This window comes from Carcharodon carcharias, chromosome 5, assembly GCF_017639515.1.
Source record: "Carcharodon carcharias isolate sCarCar2 chromosome 5, sCarCar2.pri, whole genome shotgun sequence".
Classification (NCBI taxonomy): Eukaryota; Metazoa; Chordata; class Chondrichthyes; order Lamniformes; family Lamnidae; genus Carcharodon; species Carcharodon carcharias.
The window spans coordinates 125,075,738-125,098,893 of NC_054471.1; the positions used below are offsets into that span (position 1 = coordinate 125,075,738).

Below are 23,156 nucleotides of genomic sequence, written 5' to 3' on the forward strand. Positions count from 1 at the left end.
CAGTATAGACCATGGGCAGGCCTCAAGAGCTATACTGAGATTAAATAAAATAAAGTTCTAAATATCCATTGCAGATTTTACTATACAAATAGCACTCCCGTTCATGAAAGCCCATTCAATACAATTAAATCCCCTCAAGTACCTAATCCATTATGAAAAAAAAATTTGTATTCGTAACCCCACATCAAAGACAATTAATTCTTCAGTAACCTCTGAGTTGTCAATCAAACTGTGAACTTACAGCCCCTTACTGTGCTAATGATAGATTGTGGAAAACAGTCAAACAGTAATAAGTCTATCATGATAACATTTAGGATTATGTCAACAAACAGCTATTGAAACTACTAGAACATTTTTTTGACTCTCAGACACAAGCAGGCAGTTTTAATTTCAATTTTTAAAGGGTAGGGGATTTAAATAACTTGATATCTTGACAATTCTACAGACCTGATTCATCTATCCTAAAAATTCATAACTCTCACATTGTGGGAAAAGGCCCTTGCTCCAGTGAAAATGGGGTCTGTTTCAACTCAGCACTCAGTTCAAACGGCCTTGCTAAGTTTGGATTTCCCCCACCCCCACAATGGCTTTTGCCAGATATGGGAACGAAACTTCTGGATCCAGGGTCCATTTGCCATCTTAGGTCTACGAAAATCCAGGCCAATGAGTTTAAGATAATGCCACAGTTCAGTGAGATATAAACGGATCTGACCTAATCAAATGGGAAGAAAATTTAGAAAACAAGTTAACAGATTAGTGGGAAGTTTTCCAATACGAGATGGATAGAGTATAAAATATATCTCTATACAGCAGTAGAGTAGTTGATGTAACACCTTTGTTCAAAAGTGAGAAAATCTGGTAATTATAGACCATTTAGTCTAATATAAGTTGTGGGAAATATTAGGAATCTATAATTTAATAAATGGGCTGCTGTTTAGATGAATTTATCAGAGCTTTAAATTAACTGACTGATTGAACAGATAAAGAGAAGATAATAAATGGATTTTTAGAAAGGTGAAGAAAGTTAAAAAAATGGGAGGGAGAATGAAGACAAGCAAAAAATTATTTTTCACTGTTTACTTCAATTAAATAAAATAACTAAAGTTGTCAGTTGGGCTTAGACTGTGCAATAAATAAAGAATTTCTGCAAGTACTTATTTTTCTTACTGCATTCAACTGAATACTGATACCATACTTTCGACAATAGCAGCCACTTTTGTATTTCACTACGACCACTATTGACCCTTGCTCCTTACACACGAGTATCATGCAGAGCACTACACAGCCCATTTTCAACAAGCTGTGCACAACAACCAACCTTAATAAATCCCAGTGACACATATGTCAGGGGCTGGCACCATTAGCATGGGTCACAGTTCAATATACAAACAATTAGAGACATAATCATAGAGTTATACAACACAGAAACAAGCCCGTCGGCCTATTGTGTCCACACCAGCCATCAAGCACCCACCCTTTGGAATCCCATTTTCCAGCACTTGGCCTATAGCCCTGTATGCTATGACAATTCAAGTGCTCATCTAAATATTTAAATGTTGTGAGGGTTCCTGCCTCTACTACCCCCTCAGGCAGTGTATTCCAGATTCCAACCACCCCCTGGGTAAAAAGATTTTTCCTCAAATCTCCTCTAAATCTCCTGCCCCTTACCTTAAATCTATGCCCCCTGGTTATTGTCACCTCCACTAAGGGGAAATGTTTCTTCCTATCTATCCTATCTATGCCCCTCATAATTTTGTTTATCTCTATCTGGTCCCCCCTCAGCCTTCTCTGTTCCAAGGAAAACAACCCTGGCCTATCCAGTCTCTCTTTATAGCTGAAACGCTCCAGCCCAGGCAACATTCTGCTGAATCTCCTCTGCACCCTCTCCAGTGCAATCACATCCTTCCTATAGTGTGGTGACCAGAACTGCACACAGTACTCCAGCTGTGGCCTAACTAGCATTTTATACAGCTCCAAAATAACCTCCCTGCTCATATATTCTATGCTTCATCTAATAAAGGCAAGTATCCCATATGTCTTCTTAACCACCTTATCTACCTGTGCTGTTGCTTTCAGGGATCTATGGACATGTACATCAAGGTCCCTCAGATCTTCTTCCTAGGGTCCTACCAGTCATTGTGTATTCTCTTGCTGTATTAGTCCTCCCAAAATGCATCACCCCACACTTCTCAGGATTAAATTTCATTTGCCACTGCTTTACCCACCTTACCAGCCCATCTATATCATCTTGTAATTTAAGGCTTTCCTCCTCACTATTTACGACAGCACCAATTTTTCTGTCATCTGCGAACTTACTGATCATAGAGATGGAAATATTATTATCCAACGCCATTGCATCAATTACGTGAAGCACCTACTTTGCACACACTGTCCGTTTCATGATTCCTTTTGCCATTTCCTCGGAGGGAATGTGTAAAATCCAGAATGGGGACTAAAAAGAAACATATACATTAAATCACCTTGGAACTTCAGCAATGTTGTGTTGATGAAACTTTTAAAAGCACGTTAGTCAATGTGAATCAAAATTCAAAAACATTGGTATTAAATGGAATTTCACATCTAGGAAATTTTCAGAGTTAATTTAACATTAGGGAATCTGAACGTTTATGTTCATCAGTCTCCAACAAACATGTGCTTTTAAACTTCTAACATTTCTGAAAATGCAGCTTTACACATCTACTTGGAAAAGTGAGTGAAAACTGCATCGAGAATTAGAACTGGCAATAAAATTCCAAATCAGAAAAATAGGCAAAGGAGCATCATTAAATAGACAAATCATCTCTATGCAGCATAGAGATGATATGTAACAACTCTAAAATCAAATACCATCACAAACTGCTAGTGCTTCATGAAATAAGTCCAATAATAGATTATGGCAATAGTTACACAGGCAGATACAGCTAATCCTTTTTTGTTACATTTTCCCTTTAACAGACCTTGCACTCAATGGAATTCTGTGAGCCAAAACTCAAACATAGGAATTGCAGGTCCCTCAGGACACCAGCCCTGTTCATATTTAAATGCACTAAGACTAAGCAGGCAAGGATTTGTGATTTCGATACCTTTCCCATTACTGGTCCTGTCGTGGCATAGGATTTGATACCGGGGCATTTGAGCCTCAACAACATTATTGATAAAGCACCTTTAACATAGAATAATATCCCGAGGTGCCTCACAGAGGGATATGGAAAAAAATAGGCATTGAGGCATTGAAAATAGTGAATCAGTTTTTCTCCATGTCAAACACCCACTTTAAGAAGTGAAGAACATACTATTAGATAAGGGCTTCAATCTCCCCCATGAAGTTCATAAGACTTCAAATTCTTCAATAGGCATTGCCTAGCCTTTAGATATTTTCTGCTTTTATTTCAAGTTTTGAACACCTGCAGTTTGTCTTAAGGTTTAAATTTAGTTTCTCATTTTACAGGTATTTAGGTGGGCAGGCTTAATAGTTTTTGTTTGATGGTAGAGGGGGTGAAAACTGGCCTGGGAGAACATGACGAAGGCCACAAGGATGGAAAAATTAGGCTGGTAATTTAGTCTGAAATGCAAAGTGTAGAATAATATGTACTGATTGTGGAAAATTGGTGATCATCATCAGCCATTAAAAATTACTCTCACCCTCAAAAGGCTTTAACACTGTTTTCTGAATATTGATGTACAAACAGATGCTTGCACAGCCAACCATCACAAGAGTACATAGCTCATAAACAGAAAATCCCACAAACAAATCAGTTTGCATCATACTGAAAACAACAATATACCAAGGAGAATCAGAGTGTAGTATAACTTGAGATTTCACATAACAATTATAAACAAATCCATAATTCTGCATATGTAGCATTGTTTGATTATATTAGTATATTATGGTACAAACTGAGGCTATACTACAACCTACCTTTTCATCAAAGTTTTCTTCACATCTTAACTGTCCACCGCAAAGAGAAAACAGGGATTTAAGCTCCTGAAACAAGCAAAAAAGGTATTTGGTTGGCACAACAGACATATAAATTCTGAAAAGCAGCTGAATCATACCCTTTTGAAACAAGGTGCATTCAGTTAACAAGTACTTCCTTCATCACAGCACAGAACTTTCTAATCTGGGCTGCAATATCCATCTTCTATCTTTTGCATGGGGCATTTTAGGTGTGCTTAATAATAGCTACGTAATGTTACTAAGGAATAAAAAGATATTAAATAAGATTTTTACAATTCTTCAAACCTGTGATGATAGTCTTGAGAACCACTCTGGACAAGTGAGGATAGTCTAATGAATTAGCAGTCAGGTGGCATTAAAATTATGACAATTACTTCAGATTTTTATATCAATAGCTTTGAATCACAAAGAACACAGAGAGCAATACAGTGATGTTATCTCATGTTTAGAAGGATCACTGAATGGCATGCAGGTTGAATCAGCAAAGCTCGCTAGATACTTCACCAGAGTTGACCTTCAACTTGAGAATTGACTATTTTCTCTTTATTGGACTAGAATGCATTACCTGAAAGTTACTATTCATTTTGCACCACAAGGATAGATTTTGTGCTAGATAATATGCACACATACGCACACTGAAAAGATCTTTTTTTATTCATTCATTCATGGGATGTGAGCGTTGCCAGCACAGCCATAATTTTGCCCATCATTAATGGCCCTCAAGAGGGTGGTGGCAAGCTGCCTTCTTGAACTACTGCAGTCCATGTGGTGAAGATGCTGTTGCCGGGGTTTTTGTTCCAGAATTTTGACCTAGCGGTGAGGGAATAGCAATATCATTCCAAGTCAAGATGGTGTGTAACTTGGAGGGAAACCTCATGGTGGTGCTTCCATGTGCCTGCTGCCTTTATCCTTCTAGGTGGTAGAGATCCCAGGTCTGGGAGTTACATTGTGAAATGAACAACCCAAATTAAGCTCAATTAGAACTTTTAACACACATCAGAAAGAGCATTCATCTGGGGCTGCAGAGCCAAGTACCAAAGGGAAACAATAGTGCTCTAAACCATCAAATGGTGTATACAGGCATATGATGGCACCATCAGCAAAGTTTACAGCATTACAACAATTACACTCATTATTCATGGACTAGAAAGGAAAATTTTTAAAACATGTTATCAGACTGCTAAGGATTCATCAAATCATCATTAGTACAAGTTAACTAATACTGGGAAGGGGAGGGGGGACTTAAACTAATTTGACAAGATAATGGGCCTAAGATAAGAACCTTAGAGAAAGAAGGTGCACAGAATACTGGGAGGGTAAATAGCACAGAGTAAAGAGTAGTCCAGAAATAGGAAGAAAGGATCAGACTGGGGGAAAATTCAAAGAATCTAAGGTGAGTTTGATGTACATGTAAGTGCATGGAGGGTAGTAAATAAGGTCAGTGAGCTGCAGGCACAAGTTGCCATCATAGGCTGTCCTTCAATTCAAGGATGACATCTACTCAGGGTTGCAAGTTTCTGCCATGGGTCTTCATGTGACTGAACAGGCCAATTCTCAGCCTACAGATCTTCAGGCACATGGGGCAGGAAATCGCACAAGGTAGTGCAAAGAAGTGGAGGATTAGAATCTTAATATTCCTGGCAAGAAATATAGAAAAAATAGTAGGGCGGAGTACTGGTCAATGCTTCCACCTGGAGGGGAATGATGTAGTTGAGAGGCCAAAGACAGTGCCTATTTGGTTAGAATTAAATAGCAATAGAGCTAATTATGCTATTCAGTGAATTCTATAGGCCACCAAACTAATGGGAAGATGATAAGAGGAGCGAATTTTCAAGTAAGTTACTGAAAAATGCAAGAACTATAAAGTAGTCACTTTGTAGTACAGAGCTTGAATACTGCTGAAAAGAGAAACATATTGCCGAAATTTTTCCTCTTGCATTCATCAGGATAAATGCAAGAATGCCAAATTTCAAACAATCACAATTTATACTACTGGAGAAAAGTAGTGCTAACTGGTTGGCTAGTCCACTCTAATTGACTAAGGCATTGCCATGGAGAAAGCAACAGGAACTGTTGGCTCCCCATGCTTCAGGGTAATTCAAAAAAGGCACAAGGCCTGAACATATGCCTTTTCTTTGTAGAGAACAAGTCCCTACATTTGAATGTATGTCACTTCTAGAAAGCGTAAGTGAGTCACACAAAAGCTTAGACTAATTATCTGAAATTGATTGTTAGTGTAGTTATTAGCACATTTAGGATTGTCCAACAAGTGCTGCCCAATCGCAGAATCACATCTAACAGTAAATATTTTGTTTTGGGCTTTGCAAGTGCTGGCTGGTTGAATACAGTCTGTATTCTAACTAATACAAACAACCAAAGGAACATGCTGTATGATTCGTTCAGCCAGTTGCTGGGACATATGGCCCATGTATTTGGTTTCACAACAGGATTCATACATCGTGTTGCTCAATTGTGTGGTAGGCAGAATGGCTTTTTGGACTGATGGCAACGTTCTGTTGTTCTACTATGAATGGAGCATATATGCTTGGAGATACCCCTACCATAACCCTATTAGAACTCCCTGACAATGGGTTTCCAGGCACAGACCCATTCCACCTAGCTTTGCCACAAATCTTTTACACCCAAGGTTCTTAAAACCTGACATATCTTCATGTCATCCAATGTGGAAAGTTCTCCACAAACCTTTAACTATATTGTTAATGAACAGCCCTAGTATCAATCCAAGTAACTGGACAATTTGATGCCTGACTGTCATTGGGTGGAGAGATGCCCGCTGTGAGGGATAATTACATTTTTTCTTAATATAATATGGAGGCTTTTATTAGAGTCAAGACTTCATTGGCTTGGTTCTTATCTTATTCCATATGATAAGGCCCATTTCCACCGCTATTTTATCCACCCCACCCGCAAGAAGTAAAGGACCGAAGCCTGGCAGCCAGCAAAGCAGGAACTCCTGGTGGAGGTAATGCGGGCTCTTCCCCCTCCCCGACATTTGTCTTGCAGGGAGCGAGTGGAGGTTCCACCCCTTAAAAAGCGCCACAATGAGACTACGAAAGGTGGCAGAGGCCCTGCAGATCATAGATGCTCATTACAACTTGACAGCCCGCCCTGTCTGGAGTGATTGCTGCAAGATATCGGAGCTCACACTTGACACGAATTTGGCTGAGATACTGCGAGCACCAACTGTCCTAGAAAAACAGACATTTCTGAACAGGACGCCGAGATGTCGTCCCTTGAATAGCAGCAAAATGCTGCGGGTGTTGGAAATTTGAAATAGAAACAGGACAAGCTGCAAATTCTCCACTGGCAATGCTACCACCGTGTTTCCAGAGTTTTCTGTTAGTGAAGTGGGACCCGATCTCATGTGGAACTCAGTCACTGCTCCAGTTACAACCCCACTCCTGATATCACCGGGCGGGCTGAACCCAGCCCGACTCAGACTCACCGGGAGCCGGAACTCCAGGTTTTCTTGAGCTAAAAGCAACAAAAATCTCCGAAACACATTCCCACTGCACAGCGCCATCTTCCCGTCCGACAACTAAACAATCCCGACCCCCCCTCCCCATCCCTGAATATCAGTTCCGGCACTGACTCACCCACCCTCCCATCCCCGGGTCAGAGAACATACCACCTTTTATATTGTCACCCCTGATTTTATATTCTTATCACTGCATTCCTGCTTTTTTAAACTACTTCCAAATTGAATTATTTTATTCATTTCGTCGAGTATTGCTGCATTATATGCATTTATTTTTATGTTTTTGTTTGAAATTATTTTCTTCAGTATCATTATACAAAAAAACCCGTATCTCTTTTCACATTCATGGGGTAGAAATTAAGTTAAACAAAGCACACAATTACAAATGAGATTCTGTACAATGAAAAAGAATATTACTGTTAGTGGTGTGCAATTGCCTTTAAGTTGCTCCTGTTCCTGAGGAAGCGAGCGGAGCAGGCGACTTTAACCGACCCAAAGCAAACAGGGCAAAGGGCAGAAATCAGATCTGCCACTCCTCTCCATCAGAGATTGTTGCACTGAGAGAAAAAATCTATAAAAGATATATATAATTGTTCTCCTCAACTCTCCTTTTCAACAATTAACTTATTTTGCGTCATTTTTGTGCAGTTTCCATAAACGTGTCTACTTGTAAATGGCTCACTGTATCCTGCCCAGGTTTCATCCTTTCATACCATGTATGTGTGCTTCGTACTTTATCAAATGCCTTTTGAAAGTTCATATATAAAGACGACATCCTTCATCACCCATCTCTGCTACCTCGAAGAACTCAGTAAGGTTAGTCAGACACAGTTTGGCTTTAACCTATCTGGACTGTGTGTCTCTCAGGAACCCATGCTTGTCCAAGTAAGAATTAATTTTATCCTTGACAATGGTCTCTAATAGTTTACCCATTTGTCTACCTCTCCACAATACACTTTAAAAGTACTTCATTGGCGTTTTGGGACGTCCTAAGGTCATGAAAGGCTCCATATATGCAAACATTTCCTTTCCTTTTAACTCGCTGTTTCAAATCTATCTCTGAGCATTGTTGTGTTGCGAACTTAACTCATTGAAAACAAACTCAAAATAAGCGAGTAGACTAAAGAGTGAATATTTCATCCAATATTTGGAACAGTAAGCAGTATAATTTTGTATTACTGGGAAAGAACACCAACAGTTTACAACATTGCCCAATGGGCAAGCGGCACTCCCACCTTCTGTTCTTCCCCATTGGTGTACTGATAGAGGGTCTCCTTCTATTGGTTGATTGGACCGTCAATCATAATGATCCCGCCCTGATTCGGTGATCCGCGGGGCTGACAGGCAGCCTGCGGTGTCCAAGGCTGCAGCCTAGGGTTTCGAAAGGCAAAACCAGCCGGAAATTCTCCAATGCAAGTGAGAGATAAAAGCGAATCCTGCTGTTCAGCTGCGGATTATTTTGGGGAAAGAAGTGGCTCTGATGGCCTTCCAGGATTAGAGGATCCTAATAATACATTGAAAAAGAAATGGCAGAAAGTGGAGGCAATCACAAGGTGCCAGGGACGCCAGGACAGGACGGAACAACAAGGCTCAGACAGAAGTGGCAGGAATGGGCCGATGACCACAGGGACTATCAGAGATGCAATCCTTTCAGTGGTTCCCATGCGGTGACTTTGCGGCTGCAGAGAGAGGGGCAAGAATACGGGCATCCCAAAAAGGGATCTAAAACCGAGCAGAGGGGCAAAGATGCACATACCCTGGTCGGGAAAGAAGTCGAAGAGTTACTTTATATTATTAGAAGATACGGAGAAGCCGGCCCGGATGGAAACATTTGTGTAACTTTTGGAAGATTGTTTGATGCCTATGTGACAATTTCCAATAAATTGGTGGGGATCCTGCTGCGAGCGCGGAAATACGGTCTGGTCCACTTTGATGGGGAAATGCTTTGGCAAGGAAGGGATGATCGCACTCTCATCATTCTGCTGGAGTGAAGATAGGCGATAGTTTGTAGGAAATGAGACCAAGTAATTTGTGAAGTCGCACCTTTCGTTGTGGTTACGCTTATTTTAATTTTAAGCCTTTATTGAAAAACACCAAGAATACATCAGAAATGTGAATGCATTTGTCCTGAAAAGTGCAAGATTTATAGTAAGAGAAACAAGTATTTTATTGCAGTTGTAGTAAATGCAAAGCTGCAAACTAAAATTTGGCACGGAAGCAAAGCATCGCGGAAGCTGGAAAGGTAAACAAAAACAGAAAATTCTGGAAATTCTCAGTATCTGTGAAAAGGGAAAGTGTAAATGTTTCAGGTCCATAACCTATTGTCAGAGCTGGCAAAACTTACCAACTGTTATTCTTCTTATACTATGAATATTTTTGAGATTTGTTTGCAAATAAGTTGTAACAATCTATTTACAAAGCTGAAGAATTGCAAAGGCTGGGTTATTAAATTGGATCCAACACTCCTTACCAACAGAAGACCGAATGGTGTATGATGGGGAATCATCCTGTCCTAGAGATGTCCTTTCCGCAGTGCCCCAGGGGACAGTGCTGGGGGCTTTACTCTCGGTGATAGGTAAACGACCTTCCCAACAAGTTGAAAAAAAAACTGTGGGGTTTACATATCAGGGAACACTTAAGATCATTTCAATGCACTGCAAGATGATCTTCTGGAATTGCAAAAATGGCAGGACTAATAGGAGATGGCAGAATAGGATATTGGTCTGTGATGCCGACACAACTAAAGTAGAAAAACAGATGAGTTACAATCGGAAACTAATAACAGGCTCAGCAAAACAGTACCTGCCTTTGTTTATATCCTATTGTATGTTTTTATCCTAATTAAAAAGAACCAAAACAACTTGCATTTAATTAGCACCTTCAAAGTAGCGGAACATCCCAAGATGCTTCACAGAAGCATTGTCAAACAGAACTTGCTCTGGAACCACAGATATTAGGACGAAAGCGTGGCGAGAGGTTTAGGTTTGGAATTCCAGAGCGATGAAAGTCCAGGCTGCACAGAAGGCCATATTGGAGGAGCAGGAATCTGGGGGTATGGGGGTTGGTGAGGTGTATGCTGTAGGCATTACAGGAGCGGCAGGCAGCCCCCCCGCCGCCCCCCCCCCCTTGTTTGAAAATAAGGCCGAGAATTTAAAAATTGAAGCCCTACACATCTAGGAACCGATGCAGGTTAGCACTCATAAGAATGATGGATGAACAAAACCTAACAGCTGACCACATTTTTAAACAGATTGTGTATCGTGCTAAAGTGGTTCAATTTCTATAAACCTCTACAGAAATAAGTAAAACAACACAATGCAAAATAATACAAAAATGAGAGGCTCTTGATTCTTCATTATCACAACATGAGTTGGATGGCATATTAACAGTGTGCACCTAGATATAATGCCATGAGGAGTGATGCCTGACAAGCTTGACTTTGATGACTGCCAGTGGCAAAGAAAACTCAAAAGTTTAGTATGGTACCAACAGGCACTTGTATACCTGAGGCCAAACTCATATCAATTGTGGGTCAGCAAAATGGTAAATTTTACATTTAAATTCCTACAAAAAATTCACAATGGCAGAAGGTACTCTTGCCAGTTTCTTATTTACTTAAATAATCTTGAATATAGTGGTGTTGATCACTCCCACAAGCAGTCTGAGCATCTCACTTTCAAGTGTGCTCATACTACCCAATATCCAAATATATAGAAATATAAACCAAGGATGTAACAATAGAACACCCTTGTGATCTTAACAGGCAATTTATAAACTGCAAAAATGTACCTCCTATATTTTAGTTTCCAAGTTACACCTCAGTGTCTTATTTTAAAGCTGGCTGACTGCTCAAGTGCTATTTTCCCTATATTATCTGAATATTCCAATACTGCCCAAATTGGCCTCCTAACTTCCACCATCCAGAAACCTCTGCTGCCCACACTAAATTCTGTTCACCCATAATCTCTATACTCGCTGACCTAGATTGACTTCCAGTCCAGAAACACCAAAATTTTAAAATTCTTACCCTCATTTCCAAATCCCTCAACCATCCCCATCTCTGTAGCCTCATCCAATCCTACAACTCTGAGCTTTCTGCAATTCCAATTCCTCCAATTTTAGCATCTTGTATATCCCCAATTTTAAACACTCCAACATAGGCAGCTGTGCTTCTAAGCTCTGAAATTTCTCTCCTGACCAAACTTTTGCATCACTCTACTTCTCTCTCTCCTCCTTTAAGATGTTCTTTAAAACCTACTTCTTTGACAAATTTTTTGGTCACCTCACATCTCATTTCATGTGGCTTGGTGTCAAAGTTTGTTTGATACTGTTCCTTTGAAACACCTTGGAATGGGTAACTATTCAAAGCGCTTTTTAAATACAAATTATTGTTCAATATTCATCACCTGTGCCATAAATAATTCTGTGAGCCAAATCTTCCAGTCTCCAGGTCAGGGACGGGACATACAATTGAAGATGTGCATCAGGACCCTGTGGAAGTCCTGACTCACAGATCTATGTGGCAATTGTCCAGGAAGTTTCAACTTCTGGTGGGCAATTTCACTGCTCCCCAGGACCCTCCAAAAATGTCTCCAACTCTGAGTTAGAGTCAGAGACTTTGGACAGTTCTGCAGTACTTACCTGAATGGTTACCCAGGAAACGTTAAGACAGATGAAAACTCGGTCTAACTCCTGACTCTACAATCACACCCCCCTGACTACCTCCCGAGCACCACCCTGACAATCCCCCTGACCTGATTATGTAATGGCACTAATTATATGTACGAATTGTACATTGCCATAAATTAGGACTTTAGGAAGAACAAAATGGTAATTTCCAGCATTTCAGAGGTGCAAAATCTCAGATCTGAGCTGAAAAGCAAATTTCAACTTATTAATACAGTTAGAGTTTGCAGACACAGTAGATCAGAGAATGCCATGTTATAAAAGCAAATGGTGGCTTTGGCAGAGAGAACCACCACCAATTCAAATTATTGTGTGGTGCACTTATAAGACATGGCATGGATGTAAATGAATGTACACTACAATTGTATAATGTTTCCATTTTATTAATATTCAATTTAATGGAATCTTTCACGGCTGTTAAATTAGAACAAACAATTCGTCACCAACACAAGAAAATGACACAGTAGTGAATCATTTTTACCTTAACCCTCTGTAAGAATGCATTGTACATTTTCTGAATTACATGCAGAAAAGAATTAGTCTGTTCTCATATTAAGTTCTGTAAGTTGAGAACAATTCAGCCAAGAATACAACTGTTAAAATATCTCTGAAAATCCTGAACCAAACTAATGTACCAGTATAATTTACATGCTAAAGTACTAATAATCTTACAGACACAAGATAAGTATTTTATTGCTGCACATGAAACATATTTATACACTTATTAGAATGTCTTACATTAATGTTGATGCAATTAAATGTTTCATACAAACAATATTTCAAACAAAATCTTACATATGAACATTATGCAATTTAAGTTCTTCAATCTTTCCAATATTACATTGCAGCTAACCTCACTGATTGGCGCACAACTAATAAGTTTAACAAATTATTATTTTTGGCAAACACATGCAAATGTTGTCTCTGTTAAACAGTCTAGAATAGTTACAGATCTTTACTTCTTAAATCAAAAATGTTGCACTTTTCAGTTATGATGGACACATATAAATTCTTGTTGATTAAAATAAAAGCTGTATAGGTAAAAGATCAACTGTAGTCTTGAAATCAAGTCACCTTCTGAACTATCTGCACTGGAATTCAACTGCATGTTTTTAGATTCCACCACTCAATCATCCGGAAGAGACTTTAGCTTTTTAATCAACTGGTCAACCTTTAGGTGAGGAAAAGGTCCGTATTGTGGTAAGTCAGGTACAATGTGTGCAAAACACAATCTATAATTGAACCATGTAAAGCAGTGTGTTTCTTTGTTGAACCTTTTAGGAGATCATCTTAAACCTAATTGAATTGATAGCATGGAAGTTTCCTCTGCCTACTGCTTCCACGGGTTCTATGTGAAATGAATTTGGGTAATCTCAGTCCAGTTCCCAGTAAGCATGCAGCATAAAACAACCCAATTATTTAGTTTCATTTGCAACTTCCTTCAAAGAAAAAGCTGGAATTATCACATTGATGCTACAAGGATTATGGAGGTACAGAGCTGCACAGAGTCAAAAGCAGTTTGTTCTACATCTAGCTATGCTATATATTTGGAGAATATATATGTGGCTATTTGAACATACCAATATAGCATTTATGTCTTTTTCATTTGTTCTTTAATTTGATTCAATCCATAGTCTTAATAGTGATAATGTAAGCACAGAAGGACACTATACAATCATCTAACTTTTAAGTATAAAAACGGATCAAATACAAGAAAATTTGATTAACAGCCTTTTTCAACTGCCTACTGTTCATTTTTGGAACATTTTTGTTGAAGCAGATTCTTGCAGAAGTTTGAACATGAAAGGGTGAAGGGGATGAATATTTACTATTGCAATTGAGGTGATCAATGCAATGATCCAAGTTATTAACTACAAATCTGCTACTTGAATCAGCTCATTCACATAATTAGACATAGTGTGGTGGAAAAGGTGGGCTGGTGGGGGGGTTGGCTTTGGTGGTAATATTCAACTTCAGTCAGACTAACCAGAGTGATCCAGCATTACTCTTCTATTAACGTCCTCTACTTATAGACTCTGACAAACACTCCTCAGAACACAACTTGCAGCTCCACTCATTCCTCTCTCTCCAGAGACCTCCTCACATCTAAACAGCCAACACTCACGCTCATCTATTTCCCTCTCGCACCCAGGCCTCACAGCCATCCTCCACACGTTGTTCTTCCCTCTTCTCCAGTTGCTTTCAAACCCACCCATGTCTGCATCACTTTTAGGAGATTTAACTCCCCACACACACCCAAATTCACCTCCCCTTGCCCGAGAACATTCCCCCAGGTGTATGAGAAAAAAGCTGGGGTCTTGGGCTAAATTGGACAGCTCTTTCATAGAGCCAGCACAGACACAATGGGCCAAATGACAGCATCCTGTGCTGTATGTTACTATGATTATTTTCAGGACAATTTAAAGTATTTTGTAATAGTTATTTGTGCAATTATTTTCTTACAAACACTATGACCTAACATGGTGTGTGTTTTAATCTTCAAGTTGACAGGAGAGACCATCTATGCAATTTTCAACACAAAAGATGACAACAAAAGAGCAATTAGCATGTTATTCCTTTACATTTTACAAATTTACATTTCAGATTTTAGGATTTGTGACAGCTTATGGAAACTGCCTTCTTTGCTGCAAACATCAAATGGGGGATTCCCGATGGTGTAGCTAGAAGTATGCGCCACTTCTGTTCTCTTGCTTTTTCCCCATTTCCTACATGAATACAATTAAAATTTAAAGTGCTGGCAGTGTGCACAGGAGACACATGCACTCTAGTGGTGGGGGATGCTTTTCAGTGATGAAGCCCACTGTCAGCTGACAATGCTGCAGCTTTGGGTGGGCTATAAAAGAGCCTCCTGGCCAAATGGCCAAAACTTTCCTGTCCAACTCTATCGCCATTAACGTAAGACTTGAAAGTACAATGATGACACGGGTGTTTTTCAAAATTAAATTTAAATTATAAATAATTCACATTACATTGGTTTCACTTTATTAATTTGTGCATCATTGTTATTTGTTGAGACTAGCTTACTTACAGAGTTAAATGTATTGGCACACCTCATGGTTGACATGCATTGATGGTTACAGAGGAGTTAGGGGTATTTCTTATTTTGTGGAAGAAACAATATTGTGTTTTTTGTTCACTCTTTATTGAATGTTTATGTTAGTGACCAGTGTTGTACTCGCCACTCTATGGGACACGGCTGAACTTGCGGGCTCAACTTGCCCTCCCTTATATGCATTGTAAAGGACATTGTCTGAGATTGCTCTCAGCAGGGATAATTGAAATGCTATAGGTGAACTCAAAGCCCTGTAGGGACTCTGCCAGCCAACACCCTGAGATGGACAAACATATGGACAATACTGACAACGCCCTGTAGACCCCTCACTTTCTTACCTTGGCTGACTATTCTCATCACCACTCCTTGCACCACATCTCCTCCTATCTTACCCAGGATGCCAGGTCCTTCCCACTTCACTCCTCCATAGCTCTGATCCCACTCTTTGCCCTCCCCTTGATCCCTCTTCTATTCCTCCATGCCCCTGACCCTGCTTAACACCTCCTGCTCACCACCAACTCACCCTTGCTGGTCCCAAGCCTCCATGCAAGCTGCCATTCTTCTGCTCCCCTCCCTTGTGCTATAGAGTTAAACAAGGAAAACCAGTGACTTTGCACACAACTGCAAAAAGCCAGCAGATTCACGCCACCTTTAAACAAACATGAACTGGGTGCCACAAGATTCTCATGCACCACTGACCTTAACTTGAAAGTATAACGTAATTAAAAAATATTTTACACTAATAAGTATTCATGGCTTGCAAATGTATTACAAGTATGAACCTGCCACAGGCCCAGCATGCTGCAAACACGCTATTGACTTGATTTCTGCATCTCAACTCGTCAGAAAATTGAATTTCACATCTCTTGCAGGATCCATAAACTCTCCCCCAAAGAACTGGGAGAAAGCCTGAAATATAGCTGTCCTTACGAGTATACTTTTCAGCAGAATTCAAGCGATAGGAACTTAGGACATAATCGGACTTATCCTCTTCCTAGCCTGGGCTGCTGAAACCAATACCAGCGCCTCCAACGCCATTATAAGACAAACCAAGGATTGAAACTGTGTTACTCCCTAACACGGGGCAGCAAATATTTTAGCTAAGCCATAGCAGAGTTAATGCAAGGTGGTTTATATTTTCGCTTATCACAACATTATTCAGCAACAGAAACAAAAGTACTTACTGTAATGAACCAGTAGGAATTGGCTCTGTAAATCATTCTTGATATAAATCCCATCTGACTGGCTGGAGCCAGTACATGCAAATGCAAATGAGTCATTGTGCAGAATGGAGGCCAGTGAAAACCCAGCCTGTAAAAACATCCAATAACTCGGTAACTATACTCAACACAGTGCACAATCAGAATAATCACAAAAATCACATCACAGCAGGAAAGCTGCAAAGAAAGGCTGAATTAGGTTAGTTATATGAACCTGGGAAATGTTCACTTTATTCATATTTAAGTTTATTTTTATTTCGTGGCTTCAGTGTAATTTATAAGTATGATAATTGACCTGTGAAAATAATTCAACCCAAGTTACATGAAATATACCAAATTGTTTACATCCCTTCATTTTCAATTTTACTGTAATGTGCTTTGAGTGTAATTTTAATATTGTTTTGTTATGAAAACTTGCCGTTCTTTTCACAATGTTTAAACAGTGAGGATAATTGTTCAGTAGGTTAGAACATTGCAGTACAATGCCTGCTACCAGCATGTATTCAGACAATAACCCTCACAGTAATTGTGTGCCAGCTTCCTCTGGCATTGCTGTGCTGGATTAAATTTAAATTCAAGCACTATACTTTGCGCTGCTATGGTCCAAATTGAAATATCTTTTTAAAAGGTGAACTGTCAATAGATTTCAGAGTATGTTAAATGTTTACAAGAAAATGCTAGGTCTAAGTTTGTTATTTCCAATTTGTCTGAGCATGATACATGCCTTTCTAGAAAATTACTAAAATGTCCACAGGCAGCTATCAAACGAACAAATGTAATAGCCATAACGACTTCAGAATAGTATTCAATTACCAAGTGCCCAGTTAGTTTTGTGCAATACTGTGCATACCTTACATCTGTCAGGTCATCAAAACCGTTTTGTTGCAGTACATTTTCTCCAATGTCCACCATCTTTTGAACTATTCATTAAAATAGAATTTTACAAATTAAAGCATACCATTGAAGCATAACTTAGCCTTAAATCACATACATCAGGACCAATATATAAAATTGGGGCTGATAGTCTAAAGCTACAGTTCAGTTTGCATTCTTTAGAATCAGGGCTTCCCAATACTGTGGTCACGACCGCACATGATGAGATTTTGGAGTCACAAGGTCTGAGGCACCAATGGCTGCCACGGAGCTCTGACTGAATGCTAACAGCTGCAAAGCCCCTTTAAAGCCTTGTTTCTTTTCTAATGGAGGGCATGGCCTAATGGACAGATCTTTGAGATAAGAGTCCTGCTGCACAAAAAGACTGAAAATAAAAGCAAAATATTGTGGATGCTGGAAATCTGAAACAAAAACAAAAATTGCTGGAAAAATTCAGCTGGTCTGACAGCATCTGTGGAGAGAAAGACAGAGTTAATGTTTCAAGTCCGTATGACTCCTCTTCAGAACTAAAGAGAAGTAAAAATGTGGTGAAATATATACTGTTTAAGGGGGGTGGGACAGGTGAAGCTGGATAGAAGTCCAGTGATAGGTGGAGGCAAAGGAGAGATTGCAAAAGATGTCATAAACAAAAGGTCAAAGGGGTGTTGATGGTGGTAATACTAGCTGAAGGAGGTGCTAAAGGTGACATTAAGAGTAGAAAGCAGGATGAGCAAGTGACAGATGGCCCTGGTGGGAGTGGGGTGGGGGGAGGGGACAGTGTGGGAGAAAAGATCGAAATAGGCTAAAAGTTGGGAATAAAACAATGAATGGAAATACATTTTAAAAATAATAATAATAGAAATAGGTGAGAAAAAAAATATATATATAAAAATTTAAAAATAAATATTTGAAAAAAGAGGATCAAAAAGGTGTGAGGATGGAGGAGGGAGTTCATGATCTGAAGTTGTTGAACTCAATGTTAGTCCGGAAGGCTGTAAAGTGCCTAATCGGAAGATGAGGTGCTGTTCCTCCAGTTTGCGTTGAGCTTCACTGGAACATTGCAGCAGGCCAAGGATGGACATGTGGGCATGAGAGCAGGGTGGTGTGTTGAAATTGCAAGCAACAGGCAGGTCTGGTCATGCTTGCGGACATACTGAAGGTGTTCCGCAAAGCACTCACCCAGTCTGTGAAAAGGTAGTTTCTTTTAAAAAAACCCTGAAGTTTAAACGTTTCCCACCACTCCCAACCTCACCTCCCCTCCAACCCATTCAGCAACTGTAGCCCACCCCACCACTACTCAATAACTCTCGTATCCTCAAATTTTCACTCTTGGGTCACACAAAGCCTGGGACGTTAAAATGGGATCACACTGGGAAACAAGTTTGGGAAGCACTGCTTTAGAACATAGTCCTTTTCCATTTTGACCGTCAGCTGCCTTTCAATCACATTTTGGCCATACGTAGGTGCAGCACATTGAAACGTTTTACCATGTCTCACCCCTGCTACTGAGACTCTTGTAAAATGGAGTAGCATACATGCAAAAGAAGTTAACTGTGTTGGCAACGTTAGGACTTGGGTTACAATAGCCGAGCACCAACTAACTGTTCCCTCTCAATTGCTTGTATAGAGCAGACCCCAATAATGGCAGTATAACAGGGCAGAACATTACAAATCAATCGATGGAAATCTAATATTCCATCCAAAGGAATACACAAGTTTGCTTTGTATTTCAAATAGGAATTGATTCAACAAACCCCATTTGATATTACTCCCGCCAAGACAGTGTAACATCTTGCATAATGCATGCTAACTATGATTTAAAACATTGAAAGTGGACACTCAAGGCAACTAGCAAAGCACCTGTAGGTTGTTCACAATTTAACCAGAATGCAGTTGTTTTTCGTTCTGTGTGAATAAAAATGATCTCCGCTGTGGTATAATATTGTCAAATATTATACTAGAAAAAAATCAATGTTGCCATATATGCAACGTTATCTACTCCATGTACTGGGTGTCCTCAAGGTAGGCTGCAGTTAGCAGAAGCTGTTTAGAAGACAAGGATGCTAGCAGAAGTTCGTGCTGGAACCTGAACTTTAATGCGGCTTTCAGATTTTAAACCTTTAAAAGAAATACTGGACTTTCAGGTGTGACTGAGAGGCAATCATGCCACCAAATGAATCATTTATAATTAGGACTTAATGATCCTTTGGCATTTAAACACATTTGTAAAGCTTTTACAAGCACTGTTCAATTAAGAAAGAATGCAGTACAGTGTTATAATATGATTTGAGAAATGAAGTGAATGCAATCTCACCTACTGATATGTGCTCCTTCTTCAAAGATTTGCAATTTACAATGTGTTTTCTTGGCACAACAAGATAATGATGGGGCGCACCAGGTCGAATGTCCCTAAAACAGGCAAACTGTTGATCCTGCACAAAAAAATGCAGCAATTTAAATGTTAACATCTCTTTGACTACTTACTTTAATAACGATATGGCAATTTAGCAAGATAAGTGTTGTCATTTATAAAACACTGACCAAACCAGGAACTTTGTGGACAGAAATTATGAATATTTTTAATTTCTCAGCTGTATATTCATTTAATACAATAGGTTAAATATATAGAAGCAACATATTGCAGATGTTGGAAATCTGAAATGAAAACTAAGAGTGTTGGAAATAGTCAGGTCTAGCAGCATCTAAGGAGAGAGAAAAAGTTAATGTTTCAGGTTGATGGGCTCTGCCTAAAGATGCTGCCAGACATGCTGAGATTAAAATATATGCTATGCCACAACTAATATTTGTTAAATTAATAGAACAAGCTATACTTTAAATTTGTTGATCTTAGTGGGTATTGCAATACAAGACTAGTTGCAAAATTAGACATTTAGCACAATTACTTAAAAAAACCTTCATTCTAAAACTCTGGAGTAAATGCATTTTGCAAACTCCTGCACAGACATCAGTGATTGCCAATAGATACCAGTTAGCACAATAGGCAGGATGTCCATGTGATAATGAAATGTAATAGAGGTTAGCTAATATTTCATGTGACCTTTAACTCCAACTAGAATGTCAGTATCATAGTCATAGACAGAGTTATACAACACAGAAACAGGACCTTCGGTCTATCATGTCCACACCGGCCATCAAGCACCCACCCATTGGAATCCCATTTTCCAGCACTTGGCCTATAGCCCTGTATGCTATGACAATTCAAGTGCTCATCTAAATACTTAAATGTTGTGAGGGTTCCTGCCTCTACCACCCCTTCAGGCAGTGTATTCCAGATTCCAACCACCCCCTGGGTAAAAAGATTTTTCCTCAAATCTCCTCTAAATCTCCTGCCCCTTACCTTAAATCTATGCCCCCTGGTTATTGTCACCTCCACTAAGGGGAAATGTTTCTTCCTATCTATCCTGTCTATGCCCCTCATAATTTTGTATACCTCTATCTGGTCCCCCCTCAGCCTTCTCTGTTCCAAGGAAAACAACCCTGGCCTATCCAGTCTCTCTTTATAGCTGAAACGCTCCAGCCCAGGCAACATCCTGGTGAATCTCCTCTGCACCCTTTCCTGTGCAATTCCTATGGTGTGGTGACCAGAACTGCACACAGTACTCCAGCTGTGGCCTAACTAGCATTTTATACAGCTCCAAAATAACCTCCCTGCTCATATATTCTATGCCTCATCTAATAAAGGCAAGTATCCCATATGTCTTCTTAACCACCTTAACTACCTGTTCTGTTGTTTTCAGGGATCTATGGACATGTACACCAAGGTCCCTCAGATCCTCTTCCTAGGGTCCTACCATTCATTGTGTATTCTCTTGCTGTATTAGTCCTCCTAAAATGCATCACCTCACACTTCTCAGGATTAAATTCCATTTGCCACTGTTTTACCCACCTTACCAGCCCATCTATATCATCCTGTAATTTAAGGCTTTCCTCCTCACTATTTATGACAGCACCAATTTTTCTTTCATCTGCGAACTTACTGATCATAGAGAGGCAAATATTATTATCCAACCCCTTTGCATCAATTATGTGAAGCACCTACTTTGCACACACTGTCTGCTTCATGATTCTTTTTGCCATTTCCTCGGAGGGAAAGTGTAACATCCAGAATGGGGACTTTTCATCAAAGTTTTCTTCACATCTTAACTATCATTTCCACATACCCCAAATGACATCAACATTTTAGTTCAATACAAAAATGTCTTAAAAACATGTTTTCCTCACTAATTCTCTTTTACCCCCTTATCCCCTGAAAATGTTGGCACAAACTAGAGTACGGTTGCTTCAGTTCCAGATCCTGTCAGGTACCTTTATATTATAATTGAAGCGCAGAAAGAGAACATCTAACATAACATGCGCCAAGTTAAAAAATATCACAAAACCCAAGGACAGAAAACAAAGGTGCTTCAGTCAAGTACATGTACTTTTCTTCATATACATGAACACTGAGCATCAATAGGCAGATAGGATAAGCGAGTCACAGCTAAACATAAACTCCAAACGAAAACAGACACCCACAGGGCTCACTGGATAGCAATCAGGACTGCAATCAAGGTAGGAGTGAAAGCACAGTCAAAGAGAAAGGTTAAAAAGGGGGTTTTGAAATTAGAGAGGGATAGGCACTGTGGCCAAAAGAACAGCTACCAACTTAAAGTAGAGAAAGAAGGGGCTGAGGAAGTAGCTTGTATGAGGATGCATGGTTGATGGAGATTGGAGAAGTAAAGGTGTGTCATACCAAACAGATTGAAGATTGAATTCACACGAAGTGCAACATCTTTGTGAAGCAAATTTGCTTTGCAGCAACATTGCAGTTATAGCGTAATAGGGACTTTCTACTCCATCACTGTTAGCTTCTATCGGCCAACGTGCCCATCCTTACATCCCTCTCCAAAGATCCTCTTTATAACCTTCCTCTTTGTGCTTTCACCTCCACCTTGGCTTCCTCTTCTACTTGATGCTCGGCATTGTAACGAGCTGGAATTTTTTCACTTCATAACCAACACTTTAAAAATGTTGCATTATGATTTGTAAATGTTCTAATCTTAATTGCAGGTTTCCCTTCACCTGTTGCTAGCAGTACTGTGGCTTTAACCGAGTAGTTGCTGGAAATGTTGAATGGTCCTGAACTCCAGTATTTTCAGCTGTTATAGATTCAGTTGATAATTAATAATCTAGTAAAGGACACACAGCGATTTATTTAAAAAATCACATACTCTGCTTCTCACGTCACCGTCTTACCAACAAATATACAGAAAGGTTAAAGTCACGCCAGCTCTTTTCAAGGCTGCTTACAGGGAATACATTCTATAATGTCAAAGTCCCCTCACCCAGTGCAGCAGATCCACCGACTCCTCTTTATTCCCAATTTTGCAGAAGATGCACTTCTTATTAAACTCCGCGTCGGCCACTCCTGGTCCTTCCACCTCATACTCTCCACCTGCCGCTGCCGGGGCCGAGGCCTCAGCTTCGCCCGCCGCCGCCGCCATAGTAATCACATCAATCAAACCCAGAGAGCGTCGATTCACGTCAATCAATCAAACCCAGAGAGCGTCGATTCACATAGATCGTATTTGACACGATTGTGCGAGTTTGCTATGTGTATAGAGCCAGCGCCACCCACCCCATCGTGGTATCAATGAATTGATAGTTTGTATAAATGCAGAGGTTAGGCAAGCATGTAGTGAAGGTAAAGTGGTTTTAATGGAGGATTTAAACTTCATTTTTTTCTTAATTCTTTCATGACGTGGGTGTCACTGGCAAGGCCAGCATTTCAGAGGGCAATTAAGAGTCAACCACATTGCAGTGGGTCTGGAGTCACATGTAGGCCAG

General features: G+C 39.8%; 3 protein-coding genes across 6 annotated transcripts in view; 1 reads left to right on the plus strand and 2 right to left on the minus strand.

Annotated features, from left to right (window-relative positions):
• The window catches only part of trmt11 (tRNA methyltransferase 11 homolog), a 70,234-nt gene extending 62,717 nt beyond the window's left edge, over nt 1-7,517 (minus strand). For 2 of the 3 annotated variants that reach the window (XM_041188087.1, XM_041188088.1), the window contains exons 1-3: nt 7,425-7,517; nt 3,920-3,985; nt 2,379-2,452 (exon numbers count right to left, since the gene is read on the minus strand). In XM_041188087.1, the coding sequence (XP_041044021.1) occupies nt 2,379-2,452; nt 3,920-3,985; nt 7,425-7,502 (218 nt within the window). In that variant the 5' untranslated portion in view covers nt 7,503-7,517. Of the gene's footprint in view, nt 1-2,378; nt 2,453-3,919; nt 3,986-7,424 lie in introns of those variants that run through there. The other variant, XM_041188089.1, reaches the window with a different exon arrangement.
• Nucleotides 7,518-8,802: 1,285 nt separating this feature from the next.
• si:dkey-29b11.3 (actin-binding Rho-activating protein-like) lies at nt 8,803-10,317 on the plus strand. The gene has a single exon (XM_041188439.1). The coding sequence runs from the start codon at nt 8,984-8,986 to the stop codon at nt 9,446-9,448; it is 465 nt and encodes a 154-aa protein (XP_041044373.1). The 5' UTR covers nt 8,803-8,983; the 3' UTR covers nt 9,449-10,317.
• A 2,193-nt stretch (nt 10,318-12,510) lies between these two features.
• On the minus strand, nt 12,511-22,856 carry hint3 (histidine triad nucleotide binding protein 3). 2 transcript variants are annotated; one of them, XM_041188682.1, is made up of 5 exons: nt 22,655-22,855; nt 19,624-19,741; nt 17,287-17,356; nt 16,401-16,527; nt 12,511-13,314 (listed from the first exon to the last, which is right to left on the minus strand). In XM_041188682.1, exons 1-5 carry the CDS (start codon nt 22,811-22,813, stop codon nt 13,270-13,272), a joined length of 519 nt encoding a protein of 172 aa, XP_041044616.1. In that variant the 5' UTR covers nt 22,814-22,855; the 3' UTR covers nt 12,511-13,269. The 2 variants fall into 2 exon arrangements, with proteins under 2 accessions (XP_041044616.1, XP_041044618.1); XM_041188684.1 differs by lacking the exon at nt 12,511-13,314 and adding an exon at nt 13,321-14,869 and having other exon boundaries at nt 22,655-22,856.
• Between the last annotated feature and the right edge of the window lie 300 nt (nt 22,857-23,156).